The 20,420-nt window shown below is 36.4% G+C and overlaps 1 protein-coding gene across 1 annotated transcript in view; it reads left to right on the forward strand.

The window, feature by feature from the left end:
* The first annotated feature begins 5,067 nt into the window (after nt 1-5,067).
* SV2C (synaptic vesicle glycoprotein 2C) overlaps nt 5,068-20,420 on the forward strand; it is a 75,252-nt gene continuing 59,899 nt past the window's right edge. The window contains exon 1 of the mRNA XM_054003168.1: nt 5,068-5,647. Coding sequence (XP_053859143.1) covers nt 5,068-5,647 — 580 coding nt within the window. The remainder of the gene's footprint in view (nt 5,648-20,420) is intronic.

The following is a 20,420-nucleotide window of genomic DNA, read 5'->3' on the forward strand; positions in this document are numbered from 1 at the left end:
TAATAAGAGAGGTGGAGCACAGATGAACCTTCACTCCAGACAGTGACCTTAGGTGGAACTATGGATCAAAGGGGTTTAGAAGACTGATAAGAGTGAGCTGAATTAGACATGACTGTGTCAGCATTAGGATGGTGATGCTCATAAAACTTACTGGCATTCTATCACCCTTCTTCAGTATATTCTTTGAAAGATATTTAGAGCATAGAAGTAAAGCATGGAGGACTAATATAGTGGAAGTATAAAGTAAAGAATGTCCCACCTCCTAACTTTTACCTATAATTTTCCATTCTGCCTTTCTTGGAGAATTTGTTTTACAATATTATTGCATTTTAATCACAGATTATTCAGTTAAGATTTCCTGATTTTCACTGTACAGAGTTTATACCTTTTGTCTTCGGTTTGTAATTTCATTGTATTACGTGGTCTGATTTCATCACACTGTTAGATTTCCAGTTTCTACTGCTTAAAGGAGAGCTTTTGCAGATCCTGGTTTCATTGCTTATATATCCAGCTGTAAGTGGGGAAGAATTAGGCCTATGATCAAAAGCACTGTAAGGAAAAAATTACTAGACTTATTTGTTTTTGGTGTTAAGTCTCTAAGGAGCAGTTAAAGGTAGTATTTTTTGTTAAAGGCAGATGTCCACATACATTTTGCTTTCAGGCAAGTATGTTCCTTTTTTTCTGATAAAGGTTATGAAATTTCAAGCAAAAACCAGCTAAAAGCAATTCCACTTATTTTGTTCTAATTAGGTAAATTAGTTAAATAGTTTAAGAGGAACTGGGCAGGTAGAGCATATGCTGCAGAAACAGTTATCTCTGCTGGTTTAATGAGGAAAGAAAGTAATAAAATGGGAAAAAAGTGACTGCAATGTACCATGAATACTCTGTTTCTGCTGAGTTCAGGATCGTGATGTGTACTAGATAAATTAATTCCCATGCTCATCCTGCATACTTGTGTTGTGTCTGCAGAAAGGATGCAGTGACAAATGCTAGTACAGGACTAGTGGTGAAAATACCATCCAAGCAGGGAGAGTGTTGGGGACAGTCACTAATGGTGGCACTGCAGCCTTGCAGTATTATACACAGTTCTGTCTACTGCACCTTGAGCTAGAAGAGTGCAGCCTGGGGATGTGACTTTCAACATGAGAGAAAGAAAATTTGCTCAAAATACTTTGCTTAGAAAGTTAGCTTTTAATCTGCTAACATTACCCAAAATTAATCTGCTTCACACCAGCTTTGATGCCAGCTCTTATTTATTTTAAATAACTTAATACCTCTATAAATAAATACCCTTTATTGAGGAATCTATTGTTTATTATGTCATACTGAAGTAAATACTACCCTGGAAAAATAAACAGAAGGCTTTGCACATGAAGAGATGAGGAGGAAGTTTGCAGGTGTCCTGGTGAATTTGAGCGTGGGTAGTTTTATTTTCTTAATTACTGAGAACACTTGCAAGACAATAGCATCTTCTCTTTGTGAATTAACATAGTTTAGGTGCCTTTATTTAACCTGGGATACAAAATAATTTGACAAGGTAGTAAAATTGGAAGTAGTTATGATCTATGAAATGCACATTTGAGTGTGACTTCCAGATCTGAAGACTTCATTATCTTAAAATACATATAGTTAATACCACTTTTTGGAGTACTCAGTGAGTCTTCTCACAGCTTGTGTTAAGCAAAGGTCTAAGTCTTTGTGGGAGTGAGTTTTCTCATTTGTCATACGTTTATATCATTATGGGATCTCACTGATTCAGTTCGTAATATCCAGCCTTTATTTCAGATGTAGCACAACCTATACAGAATGCTAAATATACTAAAATTTGTGAGTGTAACATAATGGAAAAGAATAAATATTAGAGCAAAAGAACACTTTGATTTTTATTTTGTGTATGCATCTTTGAGTATTTTTACAAAATGGTTTTTTGTGTTTCCTGAAGATGTATTTCTGTTTCTGGCAGAAACACTAGTTTCCTGGGATTTTTTTTTTTTTTTTTGTTTGTTTGTTTTAGTGGAAGGAATTGAATAGAAATATGGTGTTTGCTTTAGCTAAAGTCAGCAAACATATTGGCTGAATTGGTTGGTATAAAGAAGCATGTATAGCTAGACTATCATCTCTGCTTTTGCTGCTTTATGCTATTCAGGTAGTCATTAATCCTTACTCTTTCAGACTTTCCAGTTACTTACTTGTAGTAATCAGTCCAACATAATTGAAAGGGTGGGAAGCTATCATGCATGGCTGTAAATTATTCCTCTTTGTACTTATCACCTTAAGGCATGGATTTCAGTTCACTGAGAAAGCAAAGCTGTTTAAAAAAACAGTGTTGAGATTAAGCATTTTGCTTGGAAACTTCAGCAAGATAACACATTTCTGATTTTTGCCCAGACAGAAATTTTGCTCTGTCTATATGCTTTTTGATGACAGAGTTATGCTCTTAGTGAGTATGAGCAGGTGAAATTCCTTGTTGATGTACCTGGTTTATCACAAACTGCAGCATAAGCTCAGTTACTTTTGCAAATTTGACTTGAGTCTATTGAACTCATGAGGTAGGTAGGTAGGTGTACTACAGAAGAGTAAAGCATGGTTTTACCAGTGTTGGCTTTTAGACTCTTTGTCCATTTGGTATTCCTAAACTCCTGCTTTCTTCAAAATATATGTACACACACACACACACACACTCACCCTGTAGTAATAGCGAATTTGACAACTGAAAACCCTTACTGGACAAACAAAAAGGAACCAGTATCAGTCTAAGAATTAGAGGGATTCAGAGTTTAGGTTAAATGGGTTGTATGGACACTAAAATTATCTAAAATCTAGGAACACGCTGTACTCATTAACAGTCAGAAAAGTACTTGTTAGGATTTCATGGAGTTCTTGAAAGTATTTGTGGAAGGCTTCAGCAGATCCAGTGAATGTTTTGATGCATTGCATGTTCACTAACAGCTAGTAGATACTTCTAGCTAGAAGGATAACTTCTACTGAGCACCTTGAAAACTGGAAAGCTGTAATTAGAGAAACTGCCTTGGCATAAAAAATTCACCAGGATGACCTACTTAAAAGGATCGTCATGTACCTAAAGTCAGGCTACAGTTTGCAGTCATAAATATTACATCAGGACTTTTTTAAGGCTGCATTTCTCTTCCAGTAAATGCTTCAGTTCCCATTAATAGTTGAATAGTGCCATCACATTTGATTTCTTTGAGAAACAGTCAAAGTGTATGAAATTAATCCAGAGGAAGATACTAAAAATAAAGACATTTTTTACTATAGGTGAATTTCTATTATTAAAAGGCTAGGGAAATACCTTTTAGCTTCTAAAATTATGTTTATATGATTGTAGGCTTTGTTTTCTTGTATCTGAAGTGCATCACATCCTTAGTTTATCTAATGCAGTCTGTAGTTTTTCCTATCCCTCAAAACACTATTGGTCCTAAAACTCGTGTCTGGAGTATACTTCTGCAGACAGTATATGCAATAGAAAGAATAAAGGACAACTTCTTAAAGCCATTCCTTGGTCTTCTCCCATAAAGCTCTGAGGGCAGTTCACACTACTTTAGAAAGGGTAATAAGATTAGCTTCAGAAATTTCCATCTATTTTTACTCCTGCATCATATCTCACTGCCTCCTTAGTTGCATTACTGCAGTTTTTCTGAGGTAATGATGGAAAATAGATCATTAAAATGATCATGGTTAAAAATAACCTTTTCCCCAAACTGGAAGCAGGCAGTGTTTTCTTAGAAACACTGCTAAAAATCTGCAGCTTGCTTTCTCCCAGAAGGGAGGCTTCTACAATCTGTTGCAGTGTCCAGATTCATACATGTGCGCGCGCACACGTGCGCACACACACACACACACACACAGACTCCCTTAACTTTAGACACATGAGTAATGGTACAATTTTGTAATTGATTTTAGCTGTTCTAACTACAGACTGTTGCCAAAGAACGATCCTGCATTTCTTCCTTCTGTATGCTTGCATGTTGCAGCCATTTTTTTTCTCCCGACCCTAGTGACAGTGCAGATGTGTGGTGAGAAAATTGTCTTGTAGATATGCCTGAAAACTGCACCAAGAAGAAGGGAATGGTTAGTCTTCAGTCTAATAAGCAAACTGCTCTTGACTCATTGTGTCTGCACTTGCGGCTGCACAAGATCGAAAGAAATAGCAGGGAAGCAGGGAGGAGAACTGGGGCAAAATGTCTTGGTGTTTTCATGCAGCTTGGTTAGTGGGAACTCATGCTGGACTAACACATTGGGAGACGCATTAGCTGATAATATACAGTTGCTCCACTCTGCCCCTACTGTGAGTATAGATAGGGAAGAAGGGAATGTGACTTAGGTATTGGGAATCTCCAAAGCGTGAAAGTGCCACCACTTCTGCCGACACAGCTCACCACACTGAATTTTTTAAGGTGGGATTTCATATTGCTAAGACTCAGTGTGAATGCACTGTGAATGCACTGGCCAAATTCAGTCAGCTTTGAGACACTGGTACAGATTGGAGGAATACTAACTTTCTACAGGATTTGTGTTAAATAGAAGGCTAGACAGATATTTCATGGTAACTCAGAAAAAGGTTAGTGTTTGTAGCCCTTTTAAAACGGAGAATTCAAATGGGAAAGGATGTTGCAGACAGAGTCAATATTATGTATGATGCATGGAATTGCTTGGTTTCTTTCAGAATAAAACCTGATATCTGAGATTAGAGAGCAAAAAATTGAATTCTGAAGATTCTCTGATAAAGATATTAAATTTATCTTTAGCATATTTTCCTTGTAACCTGTGGTATTTGTATCTCTGAAGAAAATGCAGGTTTTTATATTTGAAGCCCTGTATACTGATGTCCAGTGCTTAAATAAAGATTGGGATGATTCTGTATCAGTGTGAGGAGGCATCTAAAAATAGCGAAGTACAAACTTTTTTTCTCTTATATTTTACAGGTTGAGTATTACAGCTTCACTTGTACCTGGGCTTTTTCCACTGATGTCCAACACGCAATAGACATTCCAAACAATATTTGGCAGGTGCCTTTGCAGCTTAACAGCAGTCCTTCATTGATACAGGATGGAGGATACATACAAAGACAGGACTTCACTAGTGAAAGGGGCCAAAGATATTGCTAAAGAGGTGAAGAGGCAAGCAGTGAAAAAAGTGAATAAAGCAGTTGACAAAGCCCAGGATGGCTACACGCAGAGGTCCTACAGTCGATTCCAGGATGAGGAAGATGATGATGATTATTATGGTCAAGGAGGAAATTATGGTGTAGAAGCTAATGATGATGAAGGATCAAGTGAAGCAACTGAAGGACATGATGAAGATGATGAAATTTATGAAGGAGAGTATCAGGGAATCCCCAGCATGGGGCAGGGTAAGGATGACATGGTAGCCTTAGGTCAGTCTATGTGTGATGAATACAAGGATCGTCATGAACTGGAAACAGAGAGGAAAGCTGATGAAGAAGAGCTAGCACAGCAATATGAATTGATAATACAAGAATGTGGTCATGGCCGTTTCCAGTGGGCCCTCTTCTTTGTGCTAGGAATGGCCCTAATGGCTGATGGAGTTGAAGTGTTTGTGGTTGGATTTGTGTTGCCCAGTGCTGAAACAGATATGTGTATACCCAATTCTGGATCAGGATGGCTTGGTAAGTAAAGTCTTCATTGTGTCTTTTTGTTATTAAAAGATTTGCTTACAGTAAGACTAAATATGTATTTGTCAATAGAGAATATAAATACAATTTTTAAAATTAAAATTAATTGTACATATTAAGAATTTAATTAATATTGTAGTTTTATTTTTAGGTGATTGTTTTCTTAGTCAGTCAGTAAATAAATCACTAAAGAGAAAGACTGCACTGTAAAACTTAATAAGGAGAGGGACAAATTATGTTCTCATATGCAAGAGTAGATGTCCAAATGAACTAATTTAAGAAAAAGCAAAACCACAAAACCAGCCCACATATGGCAAATTGGAGTCCTGTAGAAACTATATAGATGTAATGAAGAGCAGGTGATAGAACTGCATGGCAACATTTTCACATATGAACCTTTGAAATGGTGAGGTGAAATCAAATCTAGAAAAACAAAAAAATCCTGTGAAAAAGCTATCTATTACAGCCTTTCAGTCTTTGTTTTTAGTCCTTTTATACCAATGACTGTTTTCTAGCCATCCAAAAAGAATACTGTTTACTTAGGGTCAGGGTGACAAAAGAATGAAAAAGAGCCTAGGGTATGCTTTTTGTGTCCATTCTGCTGATGGGGATAGGCTGTGTCTCATCCCCTTGCCTGTTCCCTCCTGTGGTGTGGGAAACAGGCAGTCTGGGCCAACTTTTTGTGGCTTGGTGAGAGCAGCAGTGCTGCAATTAGGTCCATGCTGTTGTCCGTGTATATGCCTGCGCACAGCAGGTGAAACAAGGCCCTCATGGCGCAGGGCTGTGGAGAAAAGTTGTAGAAATGGTTCCCCAAGGAAGAGGGGAGGTAGGAGCCTGGGCAATTGGGATAGAAAAGGAAATGAAGTGTATTTGTGTAGATAAGTGACTTGTGTCTGAAGACAGGAGAAAAGGAGGAATTGCAAGAGATTCAAAAGTCTTTGTTTTGTAGCAGATGTTCTGCTTGTACCCTCCATCTTTGCAGCACGTGTTTATGTTGCAACAGATCTCATTTCAGCTTTGTTCAGTTTCCTGACATATTGATACCAGCAGTTTGTCTCTGTGGTGAAATGAACAGGGCTAATGCCTTTATTAATGTTCAGCTCTTTATTAAAAAGATCAGCTGGGCAGGGGGCTCGACGCAGAGCTCGCCCCCGCGGTTGTAGCTTTCCCAGGCAGCCGGAAGGAAGGCGGCGTGCAGAGTCGGTCACTGGAGTCCTGAGCAGCAGCTGTCCTTTCTCCTTTCCTTGTGGCACACCGGTGGCCCGAGGATGAGGAGGCGTGGTGTGCAGAGTCTGTTGCTGAAGTCCAGAACAACAGCTGTCCCCACTCCTTCCGTGGGTGGCAGCACCAGGGCTCTCTGTCTCTATCTCCCTGCTTCTCAGAGCCTAATATAGTCTGTTCTCTCTTAGGTGATGGCGATGGTTAAAAGCCAGTCAGGGGATGTGTTTCCCTCTTCCTAGCTAGGGCATTTATCTAGACTCCTCTATTGTGTTCAGTTTTTGATTTATATTCATTTTTATCTCCTAAAAATACTCCCATAATCCTAAGGGGTTTTTATTTGCATGTTAGTCCCAGAATGGCAGCGTGGAGGGGTGGGAGGCCAGGTAGTTTAGAGAAAACAAACAGAGCAATTAGCTAATTAGCATTTCAATATCGGTACTTAGCTAGAGTTAGTAGTTTTCTTTTAGTGTTGCCATGGGAACTAGGAAAGCCCTGCCCGCATCTCTGGGGAACACCTGGAAACTGTTCATAACATGTGGGTTTCAATACTGTGGAATGCAGTTTCCCACAGTTACATCTCTATGTTTCCCTCCAGGTGACAGGAACATAAGTGGAAACAGGTGAGGAGTTCTCAGATGACTGTGTCCTTTGCATTATCCTTTGCCATTTAATCATTAGTTATTAGAACTAGTTTGCCTATATATACAGTGCAGTGATTAAACTTAAAATAGAGGGAAATAAATTATTAAAATTTAATGGTTAAAGAGGCTGAATGCATATAATCTGTTTTGTACTGCTTGTTTACACAAAATGCCAACACTGTATGTGTCATGCTTGGACCATGCTTTCAAGCCTACTTCTTAAAGAAAGATGAGAAACAAAAACAATACAAACTTGTATCACTAGATAAATGTCAATGTGTCAGTGCAAATAATAACATACAATGCATCTTAGAAAATGAATGCCCAACTTGCTTTATTAACATGATTTTTTTCATCTAGTCCTTGGCAGTTGATGGTATCTTTAAAATGTGCACCTCAATTTTTATAATTTTTGTAATTTTTATAATTTTTTAATTGCTAGGAAAAAAATTATTTACCTCACCCCCATTTTTTAATTACTGATAAACCTGCTTGTTTTACCACAAGCAGCCTTCTCAACAAATGAAAGAGTCAAATTTGTCTTTGTTCTCTAGGGTGATAAAATGTAAGAGTAACACCCAAATCTCCAATTAATTCATATTGCATTGTATTTTCTACAAATAGTATTCTTTCTGAACAACTGCATTAAATATTTTGGAGATGTTTGGAATTGGGAGTGGGGAGTATTATCTCCACAGCAGTAGGGGCCGTAAGTATTCATATCCACCTGTTGGGGTCTGACCCATGTCAAGAAGGTTGAGGATTTCCCTGTCACTAGATTTCTTATGATGCTGTCTGGAGATGTATTGGAATAAGTCTGTAAATGTTTAACTAAATTCAGTAGAGAAGCAGTTAAGTATGCCATAGTTACAAGTATGTGTGTGTGTGTGTGTGTATGCATGTGTGAGTATGAATGAGGCTTGTTGACAAAATTAAGGTAACAGCTCTGGAAAACTCAGCTGTGCAAGTAATGTATTGCCATGCCTAAAATATAGAAATTGTAATATATCTTCCTTTTGCAATATATAAAACTAGCCTCTCTGTTGTGGTATTAACAAACAAATAATTACGTACTAAAAGATTAACATACAACAGCAGGAAAGAATGGCAATAAGCAATTTCTTTCCCAGTGTGTATTGAGGACATTACAACACATGACAGTTTAAGCAATAATTTCACCAAAAAAATATATTTCTTGCCCATTGTTACTAAAAATATATCACAAGCTGCAAGTCATCAGTACACTAATGTATGTATGGCTTATAAACAGAGTAGATATACTGCTTGCAGTAGCAAGCTTAATTCCACTGATACAAAATATTCATTGTACCAGTGAATGCTTCCTGAAAGCTTTCTTATGGTGTCATAACTGAGCCCACACAACCATGCATTTCAATTACTTTGCACTTGCAATTTCACCGTATAATTACATCCTAACTGGGGTCTTCCAGACAGGCATAATTCTTTTTGTCATTATTAGAATTCCATAATCCAGAGGATTCTAATACTATTTAGAATATTAAAGTCACAGGACTAATGCTAAGAGTTATAAGGTAAAATCTGTACACATACACAATATTTATTTTTCAGGCAATTTTCTAGACTAGATACATGCTAAGAACAGCTTAATTTGTCTTTGAAAAAGCATTCATTGATTTAGTTGTAAAAACTGATTTCTTGTATATCATGCCATGACAGTTTACTAGGAAACTTGAGCTAATTAAAAACATGTGGCAATATTATTGAGCCTCCCTGTTGCATTTTTTATTTTTAAAAATTCACTTTCACAAGGACTATTTCCTAAAATCCTTCCATACTGACCCTTGCATGAGCTTGAAATCACTGTTTATTGATCACCAGCAATGTCTCAAAGCATAAAGTCGCATGACGAGTGTGCTGGTGCCATGAACTAGCCTCAAGTTGTCTTGAATTAAATAATAAACCAATATCTTTTTCATATCAAGTAAGTGGTTTTCTTAAGAAAAGGGCAGTTGACTAGTCCTTTTTATCCAAGATTATAGTGACATGTCACAGAGCACGAGAGAAAGTGTCCCTGCCGTATATATAATGTGGCTGGACTTGCCAACTCCTGCATTTAGGTGGATTCATACTGGCCTTTTGGGTTCTGGCACTGATGAGGCAAGACTGTACCTTCATGAGACAGGTTGTAGGCTCAGGTCTAAAGATGTTACTTTAACTATTTTCCCACTTGCTTGCCTTATCTCTTTGCTTTTATCAGTCAGAAACAGACTGATTTTAGGTTAACTCTCTGAGCTCTGATTTGGGTATACTTTTCTACCCAATTTTTCTCTGTCTTTCCATTCAGATTGTTCTTAAGTTTTATTGCAAGAGGTTGTTTTTTGTTTTTTGTTTTTTTTTTTTTTTTGTGTGTTTTGTTGTTGTTGTTGTTGTCGTTGTTGTTGCTGGTTTTGTTTTGTTTTAATGTAAGATTTTTATTATGGCCTTTTCTTTCCTTAGCATCTCTGTATCTGAAATACTGAAACATTGTTTTTCCTAAGCTAGGCAAAGCTAGTCTTTTCCCAGCTATATCTGATGCCATGCTCCTTCTGACCGTCCTGTCACTGGTTCTCCCGTGGGACCTGTAAATGCTCCCCCTTGTGTGTAGGACCCTTTACAGCTGCACTGCTGTCACCATGGTTAGCAGTACATACAGGCTGACTCCTGCTCAGCTGGTCACGAGGCCACTCCTCAGCATCAGTTGGCACCTTTTTCAGACAGACACTATTTTGTACTTCGTATGCAATCATAGAATAGTTTGAGTTGGAATGGAGGTTTAAAATATCATGCAATCCAAACCCCCTGCAATATGCAGGGACAGCTTTAACTCAGTCAGGTTGCTCAGAGGCCCATCCTCTTCAATAGGAGAAAAAAAAATTTCAACATCTCAGCATTTCATGATCATTTTTAAATCTTTTGGTTTTATTTTTTGCATGTGTACCATTAGGCACTCTTATTTACCGACATCTTTTAAAGAGGCCAGTTGCTCCTCAATGATTTCTAATGGTCTCCCTGGTCTATTTTGAATTCCTATATGATCCTCTGTATGAAATCTAGACTGAATGATCACTGGAGGGTGAATAGTCTTTTACTCTTACCATTGTGTTAACCTATGTGTTATTCAAGACTTCGATACAGATTCACAGACAGTACAGTACCAAAACTAGAAATAATTTTTATATATAAAAGACATTCTTAGCTGATGAGTCAGCCTAAAGACATTTTCTTCCTTCTAAAAAACACAAGTATTGTGGTAAATCACTGGACTGATAATGCAGGTACTGTGAATATGAACAGCAACAAACAGTTTACCTTGGAAATAAAATTATTTTCTGAAACCCCACATTTAGTGTCACATAATACCTTGATCTAAGGGGTTTTTTCTGTTATTTTCTGAACTTAATAATCAAATCTTGTGTAGTATTTGTAGAAAGAAGAATATAATTAACATAACTAGATCTTTTGGACAAAAGTAGTTCTCAGTCTGGTACAACAATCTACCAATTCTGTATTGATTACTAACTTGCATGTATTTTTAAAATATTCATGTATCTACATGTCTAGTGGGATTATTTGCTGGTTAAGAGGTTTGAGTTTTAATAGATTATCACAGAACTGTCCTTACACCACAGTGAGTAAAGAGTCTACTGCTGATGTAAGTAGTTATCTGTGTATAACATTTTTTGTTGAATATTGGTATAGGTCATTAGAGATGGATGAGATCTCTTCCATGTTACTGCATAAAATACAGTGGTAGAAGGGGAATGTCTTCTGGTTATATTCCAGTTATTAGTATGGTACTGCATTTGTTATGACACAATACACCACAAGTGATATAAAATAAAGAAAACCCTGTTTCTTTATTTTTTACTATGTTATGTTGATGATGACCTAGTAGATGTACTCTAACACACATGAAATTTGTATGAATTTCAAAGTAAAAAATTTATTCAAGAGAGCACAGATATAAAAAAAGTTAGGTATTTATATATGATCTGGTATATATACACAATAAAAGTATTTCAATAAAGACTATTTACCAGGGCCATATCAGACGTTTGCTTGCGAGAAATCTCACTGAAATAACAGTGAGAGTCTGTTGCACTTACAGTTAATAGTAGTAATAAATCTTTAGTAGCAATAGAAATATTTAGAAATAGAGCTGCAGTCTAATGTATTCTAAATATTCCAGAACAAGGTGAAAATTGGTCTGTAGGATTAATGTCTTACTCCTTCAGAAGGAGATGCCAGAAATTCAAACACCATCATGCATGCTGTTCACCTTTGGTACAGTTCAGCTCCCTTGCAAAAGACATTATCAAAGTCCTCCTACTGCAGTGCTTTTTCCATTTCCCTTCCAAACACAGTTTTTTGAGGGAGAAAAATTAAGAGATGGATCCTTTCAATTTCTAAACTGTTACAATATATGGACAAGTGAAAATGGTGGTTATGTCTGGTTTTGTTTTCTGAGGGGAAAAGGGGACAGTGGAGAGAATATACAATGTGATTTTGTCTGTTATGACCTGGACTAAACCTGTATCACATGGAACATCATGGACTGTCATGAGACAGGAACTGGGAGCACAGATTTAAACCATTAACGAAATACAGTGTACTCAGTCCTCTGTGCTGGTGCAGGTTCAGACTGTAAGCAACTATCTAAGATGGGTATCATAGCTGCCCTCCTTTTCTGAGTATGATGTTGTTCCCCAACCACCTTGTTGAAGCCAGTATTAAGAGGGTGAACAGACCCATTTCAAATGTTTTGCCTCTTCCAGGTTGTTTCTGCATGCAGTTTTACTGCAAGGACCCATAAGGATCATTGAGCCCAACCCATCGTCCTGCTCAGGAAAGCCCCAAAAAACACACCTGAGAGCCTGAGAGCATTATCCAAACACCTTTTTAACTCTGTCAGGCTGGTGCTGTGGCCACTATTCTGGGGAGCCTCTTCCATGCCCAACCACCCTCTGTGGGAGGAACATTATCCTGGTATCGAACCTAAACCTCCACTAGCACAGCTTCATTCCACCTCCTCTGTCATGTCACTTGTCACCGGAGAGATCAGTGCCTGCTCCTCTGCTTCCCCTCGTGAGGAAGGTGTAGATTGCAATGAGGTCTCCCCTCAGACTCCTTCAGGCTGACCTCAGCCACTTCTCATAAGGTTTCCCCTCAAGACCCTTTATCATCTTCACTGCCCTGCTTTGGATACTTTCTAGTAGTTTAGTGTCTTATTTTTACACTGTGGCAGCCAGAACTGCCCCCAGCACTCAAGGCAAGGCCACCCCAGAGCAGAGCAGAGTGGGAGAATCCCCTCCCTTGCCCGGCTGGTGATGCTGTCCCTGATGCCCCCCAGGCCCCCAGGAGGGCCAGCTGACCCATGTTCAACTTTCACATCCCTTTCCAAAGTGCTACTCTCCAGTTTTTAGCATCATTTATTTGCATAGAAAATTAAAGTTAAATAATTTTTCTTGTAGTTTTCTTCAAATCTCTGTCAGAGATTGAGTTTGTCTAAAATAATCTAAAATCCTTGGGCTGCTTTTTTGCTCTTGACAGGTTTTTTTCTGGCTGTGCCCATCCCATCACAGATCAGTAATTTTACCATGTCACATAAATTTATAGTCCTACAAAAGTGGCCAAAAGAAGGAAATGTTTCCCAAAGGAAAAGCCTGAGGGCAATATTGATTTCACACATTTAATTTGGCTGCCGCCTTCACTTTTTCCTCCCTTTCAACTACCATGGGATCCTTGGTTGACAGTACATCACTTCTTAAATCAATGTGTCAAATAGAATTTTTTAGCCAAATTGAACATTTAAAAGATGATGGTGCACTCTCTTCCAAGTCTCAGTTTGGTTAAATCGGCAGCAGAGTTTAGTATAATCTTCAACCTTTCAGATTTTTGCGTAGCTTTGAATTTTGCATCTTGCATCAAATGCCTAGCTATGAAATGAAACAGAGAATGTATGAGTTTCTTGTCAAGATGAAGAAATATTTTCACAGTGAAAGTGGTAATGAACTTCCTTAAAACATAGACCAAACATTTTTTAATGGCTTGGTCATCACAGCTGGGTAAGTATCTTCCTATGCATTTAATTCTTAAATTTAATCAATCAAGAATTTTTGAGCCTGTCAAAATTTGACTTGTCTTTTTATCTTACACTATCAGTATGTTGAAGAATTGAAAGAAAATGGTCTGTTATTATAGCAACCATTTGAAATAGCTTCTTATTCCAGACCTTTGGCTTGTTTAAGGGAGTGTCAGTGCTGAAAAATATGGAAAAAAGAATTTTAATCTGGTCTGTCTTCATTTTACTGCAGATGTAATTCTTTCCGTGATGAATGCATCAATTCTCACTGTACACACTTGTTTCATTTGTTTGAACTATCAGTTTATGATGGTTTCAAATGTATGGAATATCACTGCTTTCATAGCTGATGCAGAATCAAAGTGGTGGTTATACAGTATTATACAAAAAATACTTACACAAAGGAATAATATTCACTGATAAAAGAGATACATGAATATGACACGTATGTTTTTTTAAATCTTCTCTTCATGCAAATGCTTTTTCAGCAATAGCTGTAATTGTAGTTAAACGTCTGTCCAGGATACTGTGATTTATTGACATTTATAATAAAGTCTCTTGTTTGCATTTAGTCATTCATTTTTCAATGCTTTGTCAGCCCTATATAGACTGAGAAGTATTGATATAAGGGAACAATATAAATGTAAGATTTTTTAGTTTTACATACTACTAACAGGCCACAGGAGTCTGGGAGGAGTTACTCACAGATTTATTATGTGAGCAGAACTATGGGTAACTTAGGAAAGTTCTGTTCGTAATAATTTGGTTTTTTACTAGGCAATCTCATATTTTATGCTCAGATCAACTTTACTTACTACTCACACTGCTAGATGGGCACTTCCATACTGCTAACTGGAAAATGTTGTTCCCTGGCTCTACTAAACCTATGACATGTTTACACAGCATCTACCAATCTGCTTCAGCTAGAGGAAAAAAAAAACCAAGAGGTTTTGATGATGCATTATATATGTTGAGTTATTCTTGCTTAACAAGTAAACTTTACCCAGGAAAAACATGTAATGGACAAAGTGTTTTCAAAGACTCACAGAAACCTGTTTAATGGGCAGAAAGGTGTTTTTATATAGCTTTTTGAGGGGATTGCAGAAAGCTGGGAGAGCACTATAAAGTAGAAAAATTAAGAAAATGGTGTAAAGTCAAACTGGCTTTACATCCATCATGTTAAAGAAGATCTGCATTTTCAGTGACAGGCAAAAGTGGCTATTTGCAAATTTCTTCATGTCAGTCTATCTGGACTGAAATTATTTGCTTTATACTGGCAAGAAGTGGAGCATCTTATATTAATTTGAAGGAGTATGGATAAATATAACCCATATGATATGTGACTCTATTGCGCTGCATATTGCTTTTGTCTGACATTTGTCAGACATGCTCATTTTCAGAGAACAAGTATTTTCCTAATCCATTAGATTTCAGGGCAATTTTCAAGGTAGGTTCTGATGTTGCCACTAGCAAGTCATGTTAAATGGATATTATAAACTTATAGACGCAGCAATCTAAAACATTTTCCATTTAGACACTATAACAGTGCCTCCTGGTACTATGGTAAATACATAATTAAAAAGCCTGTTTAGCTTCACCAGCACCTCCAGGTGTATTGGCAGCAGACAGAAGATAGTATTCTGATCCATTATTCTTAATTCTGATGTTGGATTATTTAATCTGTTTCATTGGCTCTAAATTGGAAAACAGAAAGAAGATGTGGGATGGAAGATATTTTTTTCACTCTCATGCAGCTCTGTGCTAGGTGAGCTGGCATCTTCTCAGACAGTGGCAAATATGTGTGTTTCAGACCCTTATTAATTTTGGTAACCTGTTTCTGAACAAATTCCACCTAATTCAATGTCTGTTTCTGAAAGCAAAAGGTTTGGTTAGGTTTTAGGGGTTTTTCTTGGGTTTTTTTTTCTGTTTTGCTTTTTTTTTAGTATAATTTTTCTTCCCCCACCCTTCCAGTTCATTGGAATAATGATAGTAACAGCTACTGTATGGACAGAATGAAATAAAAAGAAGGTATTTTCTCCCATTTATGAGGAAAGAAGTTTACTTGCACTGGAATTTAGTTACAGAAAACAGACTTAATGGCTGATTGAACATGAGAAATAACCAATGGTTAACTTAAATATTGAACAGAAACAACTGAAATTGTAGTTTCGTTAGTTAGTTCTTAATATCATGTGTTTTGATTTACTGCTTTGGATGCATCTGTTATTAACATAGATTTTTATGGCTTGGAATTTTTGTTTTAATTCAACAGTAATTAAAAGTTAGTGATATTCATGGGCTCTGCTCTGTTTAGGGTCAGAAGCAGGACTAGTTGAATTAGAAATTAATATTCAGGCAATAAAACATGTGGCCAAAATGAACAGTTTTGATATGAAATGAGATTATTAATGTAGATGACTGCACGGGCAATTTAAAGCTTTAGTGAAATATATATTTTGGCTTTGAAATTTAATTAATCCTAGCTTATTGCACAGTGTTATGCACTGTTCAAGCATACACAGCATTTATAATCATTCTGATTCTCAGGACTGCCATGGAAGTGCATTTCAAATTGCAAAGTCACAGCAATTCCTACCATGACAGGGTCAATTCAGAAATGGACAAAGACTACATTGAATTTAGCATCTAAATCTGAAAGCAGAAAAATCCAGAGGAACCTCCACAGCTGCAGTGGGATAAAACAGGAATTAGGGGGGCTAGGACAGTTTAACTAAGTGTGTTTTACCCAAAGCTTGTCTGTTAGGATTTTCTTGGTAGTGCCAGAGGGAATTGTTGGATCAAAGGAAAAGATAATGTGAAAATAGTATGTTCAATGATAGCACCTAGGGAATCTGTCAACAGCTTCATGTCATCACCTGGGATTACCTGAGCTTATGTTAATGTCTGTGCTCTATATATTGCATATTGGTAGCTACCATCTTGTAAAATACTCTTTATATGGGAAGAAAAATATATTGGTTGCCTTTTACAGTTCCACATTGATAAATTTGAATGCTGATTGACTATTTGTGTTGGAAATAGCAAGAAAATAGTGCTTTAATCTTTCTTTGTATAATGCACTGTTGATTCATCTATCCAAGTAATATCTGTATGAAATAGAAGTGTGACTGTCAGTATGCAGTTTATAAATTATTCCAATGAAGAAATGGAATAACTCTGATAAAATTTTATTCTGATAAATCTGTAATGGAATAAATAAAAATTATGCTAGCATCCGGTAGGAGATAATATTTTTTTTAAAATACTTAAGTTCTTGGCATGATAGCATTTTAAAAGTAGAAGTGATGATGACAATGTACTGCTGCCTTATCAGAAAATGCAGCTGTGCAGAATATTCCTCAGCCTAGCAAGTAATCTATTACCTGTCACAATCTCTGCAGCTACTGATCTTCTTCTATTAATTTATTAATTTATCTAATTTGGATATGAGAATAAGCAGAAGCAGTTATTCCTTTTGTCATTACAGTGTTTCAATTAAAATAATATCTGACTACACAAGAATGTATGTTACTAATGAAATAGTAATCCAAAACTGAGTATTATTTCATTATTAAAAAAAAAGTATCAGCACACCTGCTAGTGTAAATTTTAGATATATTGTAAGGTGAATGTCACTGTAAGGAAAGTGAATAGCATGCAGAAATATAAAGCAAGAAAATATGATATTTTTTCAAAATGAACTGATAATATAAAGGTCTAGAGCTATATCACCTTGCTCTGCACTAAATATTTAAAATAAAATTAGTTGCATTAGCCCAAGGAAGGGAAATATGGAAGCAAGATGCTTCATGATGGAATTTAATTGAGCCTTATGCCAGAAGCACTGCAGGTTGTAAATCTCACAACTGAGGTACAGGAAACTAATCAAAATTTAGCATATTAGGCATATAAACATAATGGATGTTTAATGGATGTCAGAGAAAAAAAAAAAATCCTATTAATAACTGAATGAAATTTGTGTGAATAATTGTTGTGGTCTCATTTATTTTCAATGGACAGTATTTCTGTTATAGAACTAGAAGAGTTTTGATCAAATGTTTCCAGCAATGAGTTTTTTCATCTTTGTGATTTCCCTCAGGATGGATCTACTGGAGTAGATTCCTGAGACATGCAAGTTGTGTTGCTGGGGAAAAAAATAAGTGGTTTTGTTTTGGGCTTTTTGGGGCTTGTTTTGTTGTATTCTTTTACTTTTTTACTTCTTGTTGTTGTTGTTGGATTTTTGTCTTTCTTTTAATTTTATTTTGTTTTCTTTATTTAATGGAGAGGATAGAACAGTTCTTACTTCTCCTTTTCGTCCATGAAAAAAAATTCTTGGCTACCACAGGAGTTCTTGGTCAGCTGCTTTGTAAGGCTAAACTCATTCTAGTAGTCTGAAAGATGCTGTGTACACATCCCTTTAAAAAATATCTAGCCACCTGGTAGCCAAAGTGTGTGCATAGTGTAAAGCAATTCCACACTAAGGTTTCCTTGTCTGAAGAGGATGTAAGTGTGTGTTATGTACATTTATGCAGTGGGTGAAAATCATTGAAGTATGTAAGATTTCTTCTGTGGAAAGAAAATACACGTTTGTTAAAACTTGTCAAAAGAACAATAAAAGAGATTATTTGTTTTAGCATGTTTCTTTGCAGCTACCATCTGCCTCTTCTCAGTGTTTTTCCAAAAATTGACAGAGTTTTAGATTACATGTTACCTTCTGGGGAAAATCCAAGACATATGATATAGATATCATTCAAATCCCTTATATTTTAAAATATTTAAAAATATGATCTAAGATCAGACTGGATATCAAACCAATGTGTTCCTTCCACTGTATTAGCTGATTTCTTTAGAGGCATAAGTGTGCAAAAAGAAAAAGAAAATCAGCCAGTCTTGTGGTTGGTAGTAGCTGTTCAAAAAAGGAGTACTACCCTCAGCATCACATGCTAGGTTGACATCTATATACATATATAGATTGACCAACAACATGGTATTTATTTTTTACATATATGAATTTATGCAAAATGTAATGTATGAATTACGAAAAATGTGCAAAAAATTTAGTGTAATCCACAAGAGATTTATGTTCTGACCTGTGGCATAGCATAATAAACAAGAGTTACAAAGGTTAGAAAGGAAATGCTCATGATAATCTGATGACAATAGAATTGTTATTATCATCTTATCTCATTGGCTACTTACATTTGTTGGGTGGTTGTTCAGCTATTTTACATGGTTAGAGTTCTCCTTTGCCATTTCTCACTTTTATGACTTATTGTGAATATTGCTGCAGGGTAAAATGATCTTAAGGAAATATTTGGAAGTTGAGAGAAAGGGCACTTTACATGATGAAGGGTGTAAATTTTAGTTTACTAAAGTAAACTAAAATTTACTGAACTAAAGAAGGGAGGAGAACTTCAATCTACCCCAATCCTAGCATTTGGTGCCAATGCCAACAAGAGATGCCCAGAATCTGGAAAATGTTCAGAATCCAGCAGGTTTTGATAAGGAAGAAGTTCTTCATTATGAAGGCACTGGAAGAGATTGTACAGAGAAGCTGAGAATGCACCGTCCCTGGAAGTTTGCAAGGCCAGGGTGAATGGGGGTCTGAAAAATCTGGTCTATATGAGGAGTGTCCCTGCCCATGGCAGGGGGGTTGGAAATAAATGGTCTTTTAGGTCCCTTACAACTCAAACCATTCTATGATTGTATGAATCTCTTACAATAAAGAGAGACAGAAGATACAGAATAGAAGTAAGACAGAAAATGTACTGAAACATGTATTGTTGGTAGCTGTAGTAGGCTCAGGATGGAAGGGTTACAGATGTTTGGTCAAGGAGAGGATTTGTGCAAAGACTACAAGGCAATTAGGAAAAAAATTGGAAGTTAATATAATGGGAAAGAATAAGATAATGCTGCAGCTCAGAGAGCAGCTTATTTATAGCAGTTTATTGACAGGATGAGAATATTATTTTTAGCAGCATCTTTTGAATGCTCTTTAGGAGAATTACATCAGTATAAGTGTCCAAAACACAGTACAATGACCAAAGGATTTTTCATCTAAAAGAAAGGTTATTTTTTTTTAAACTCAAGGCTTGGAAACATTTTTCTTTCATTGTTCAAAGTGTTTTGATATATTTGTGCATCACAAGGAATGTAAATTGGTAAAATTAGGATTATTTGCATAGATATATTTCAAAGTTATCTCTATAAAGAAATAAAAGGCTATTTAATTTGTCTTCTCTATTTCTTATATTAGAATGCTGACTGGGAAAACCCAATAATACTTATGCAGAAAAGAATGTAATGAATTTCACTGTAAGAAGAAAAATTAACTTTTTTCCTTCTTGAAATCTGTCTGCTAGCAATGTAGCTATTTGACTATCTTTGTTACATTCTTTCCATTCCTATTGACAAGCAAGAAGCAGATCTTTGGATGGAGCCTCTAAACTGCTTATGAGCAGTGATCCACCTGCAGCATGGTAAAATAACCTTGACCACATGAGAGATCTTAAGGCAGTTGAATGAATATGCTAAATTACCCACCAATCTTTGTCTCTTTAGGAGCAGAAAATACATTAGCCATGTGCATTTACAGGAAAATCTCAAGTAGTGGAATAAAATTTCCGATCAGAATGAAAAAGCTATCCAATAAATGTCTGCTCCTAAACACTTCTATACGGAAAAAGAATATTGTAATGTCTGTGTCCTTCCTGAGCTAAAGAAGGTAAAGAAAGATGTCTTAGTAATTCTGCAAATTCTAGATTTACTTATATTATCATCAGTATTCTTTGATGAAAGTCTA

Source organism: Vidua macroura, chromosome Z (genome assembly GCF_024509145.1).
Source record: "Vidua macroura isolate BioBank_ID:100142 chromosome Z, ASM2450914v1, whole genome shotgun sequence".
Taxonomy (NCBI): Eukaryota; Metazoa; Chordata; class Aves; order Passeriformes; family Viduidae; genus Vidua; species Vidua macroura.